This window comes from Palaemon carinicauda, chromosome 6 (assembly GCF_036898095.1).
Source record: "Palaemon carinicauda isolate YSFRI2023 chromosome 6, ASM3689809v2, whole genome shotgun sequence".
In the NCBI taxonomy this organism is placed as follows: domain Eukaryota; kingdom Metazoa; phylum Arthropoda; class Malacostraca; order Decapoda; family Palaemonidae; genus Palaemon; species Palaemon carinicauda.
This window is the reverse complement of record NC_090730.1, coordinates 80,572,553-80,574,792: the sequence shown is the minus strand read 5'-3', so window position 1 is coordinate 80,574,792 and position 2,240 is coordinate 80,572,553. Positions and strand designations below refer to the sequence as shown.

General features: G+C 37.4%; 1 protein-coding gene across 1 annotated transcript; it reads right to left on the bottom strand.

Moving 5' to 3' along the window:
• Positions 1 to 313: 313 nt before the first annotated feature.
• On the bottom strand, positions 314 to 982 carry LOC137643112 (uncharacterized). Its single transcript, XM_068375959.1, has one exon. The coding sequence runs from the start codon at positions 980 to 982 to the stop codon at positions 314 to 316; it is 669 nt and encodes a 222-aa protein (XP_068232060.1).
• Positions 983 to 2,240: the final 1,258 nt, after the last annotated feature.

The window sequence follows — 2,240 nt, the reverse complement described above, 5'->3', positions numbered from 1 at the left end:
ACACTCCCCCACCATTAGTGACAAATTACCGATACCCTATCCAAAAGGGTAAACTACGTATGATTACATTGCTCTTCTTTTGGTAATAACACCACCAACCTGTGTACTGATCTACACACAATCTTATCCACTTTACTACCATATCCCTTCCCATGCTTTATAATCTTATCCCTTAAATCAACATCACGTTTGTCCTGGATCAGCTCTAATCATCTGTGCTAGTTTCCATACCCCCTTACAACATTACTATCTTGCACAAGTACCACATCTCCAAATCTTATGTTCTTCCTTGTTGTATGTCATTTCTGCCTGATTAACAATGATGGAAAATAGTCTCGGTGCCACTTTTCCAGAAGGATTCTATTATACTTTGTATAAACTTTAATCTCCTTTTGTGATCCCCACTAATATCGTACATCCCACTTGGACAGAAGCAAGTGGACCGACCAAGCAACAGATCATTGGGACAGAGGTATCCCCCCAACTCTAAACTAAATCCAGGTTTTGTTCCAATTGGTCTTTCATTCATCAGATTAGCAATACCAAACAAAGCTGTTTGTAACTCTCCAAAATTCAACACACAATCTCCCACACTAATACAAAGACGCCTTTTGACAGATTTGATCAGTGCTTCACTTGCCCCATTATACCAAGGTGCGTCACCAGGCATATTAAAGATCCAAATTACCCCTTCCTTTTCTCCAATGTTTTCTATTTTCTTGCTTGCTGATATCAACTGAGTTCCCTTATCTGAATATATAACTTTAGGAGCTCCTCTAATAGCAATAAACCTTTGAAATGCGGTCAGAAAATCATCAGTACTGTATCCTTCAGCCAAATCTAAGTGAACAGCTCTAGTAACAAAGCAGTTAAATATAACACCAAAGGCTTTACTATAAGTTCCTCTTTTAACCGTGTCTCTTATTGTTAAGGGTCCAAACAAATCTATGGCTGTGTAATAGAAAGGTGGAGCAGGTTTCATTCTTTCTATCCTCATTTGACCCATGCATTGGTCTTCTAACTTCTTTGTTAATTTCCTACATGTCACACATTGATTTTTTATTGCCTTTATTATTTTTCTGGCCCCTGGAATCCAGAACTTTCTTTGTAATTTTGCCAAAGTAGTCTCTATGCCTGCATGGTTAACCTCATGTACATATGATATATACAATCTAGTAACTGGATGATTTGCTGGTAGCAACATATAGTCTTCTATATTCCAATTTTCCTTTAGCCACTAAGAAATTTTTTGTCCTACTACTATGACTCCATTCTTAATTGAAGGTCCTAATCTTCTGAACCTCACTTTCCAATCAGTCATGTCCCTTTGCATCTCTTTAACCCACATTAGTTCTGCTTTGATAATTCCTTGAACTGTTGGTTCCCTCAGCATGCCCTTAAGGGATCTGCATTTGAAAACATTCATTACCCTGCATGTAACTCTTAGTAGTTTGTAATAATCACTAAATCTATTAACATCAATCATGTGTATAACATGGTTCTGACTTACTTTAGCAACAGCCATGACAACACCTACTCTATCATTTAGTTCAATTTCACAATTTTGTTTGATAGGCCATTTTGAAATTGGTAATGTTAGGAATTTTGGTCCATTTTGCCAGGCAGAATTTTCACCAATTTTTTCTGGACTACACGGTTTAGAGGTCATATCTGCAACAATTTGAATCGAATCAACCCACCACCATTCCCTGGAATCAGTTTTTATTTATATCTCTGCAATGCGTATAGCAACAAATTTGTTGAATCCATGGGACTCCTTTTGAATTTGTGATCTTACAATTGTCGAGTCAACTATGTGATAGACTGACTCAAACTCCCATGAAAACTCCTTTACTATGAGTTCTCTCATCCTAGCAGCTATGAGAGCACCACATAATTCCAGACGAGGAATAGACATTTGTTTCACTGGTGCAATCTTATTTTTCGCCATTATTAGACTTTATTCAAACTTATTATCACTGATTTGCCACCTCACATATGCACAAGCCCCATATGCTTGCGTGCTACCATCAGAAAATATTACTAGGTTCGGCTTACCAAAAGCATTTGAAGGCTTTAAGGGTCTTCTAAAAGTTAATGACTCCAGTCCATACAATTCTTTGAAAAATGCTTTCCATTCGTTCATCATGGAATCATCAAGTGGATCATCCCACTTGATTCCACCGCCATTCGAGTTTCTTTTGGAAATAATGGATCTCATCAAGATCTTAGCTTTGAGT

Coding starts and splice junctions, on each gene's coding strand:
- LOC137643112 (XM_068375959.1), bottom strand. CDS start 982: ATGAAACCTGCTCCACCTTTCTATTACACAGCCATAGATTTGTTTGGA.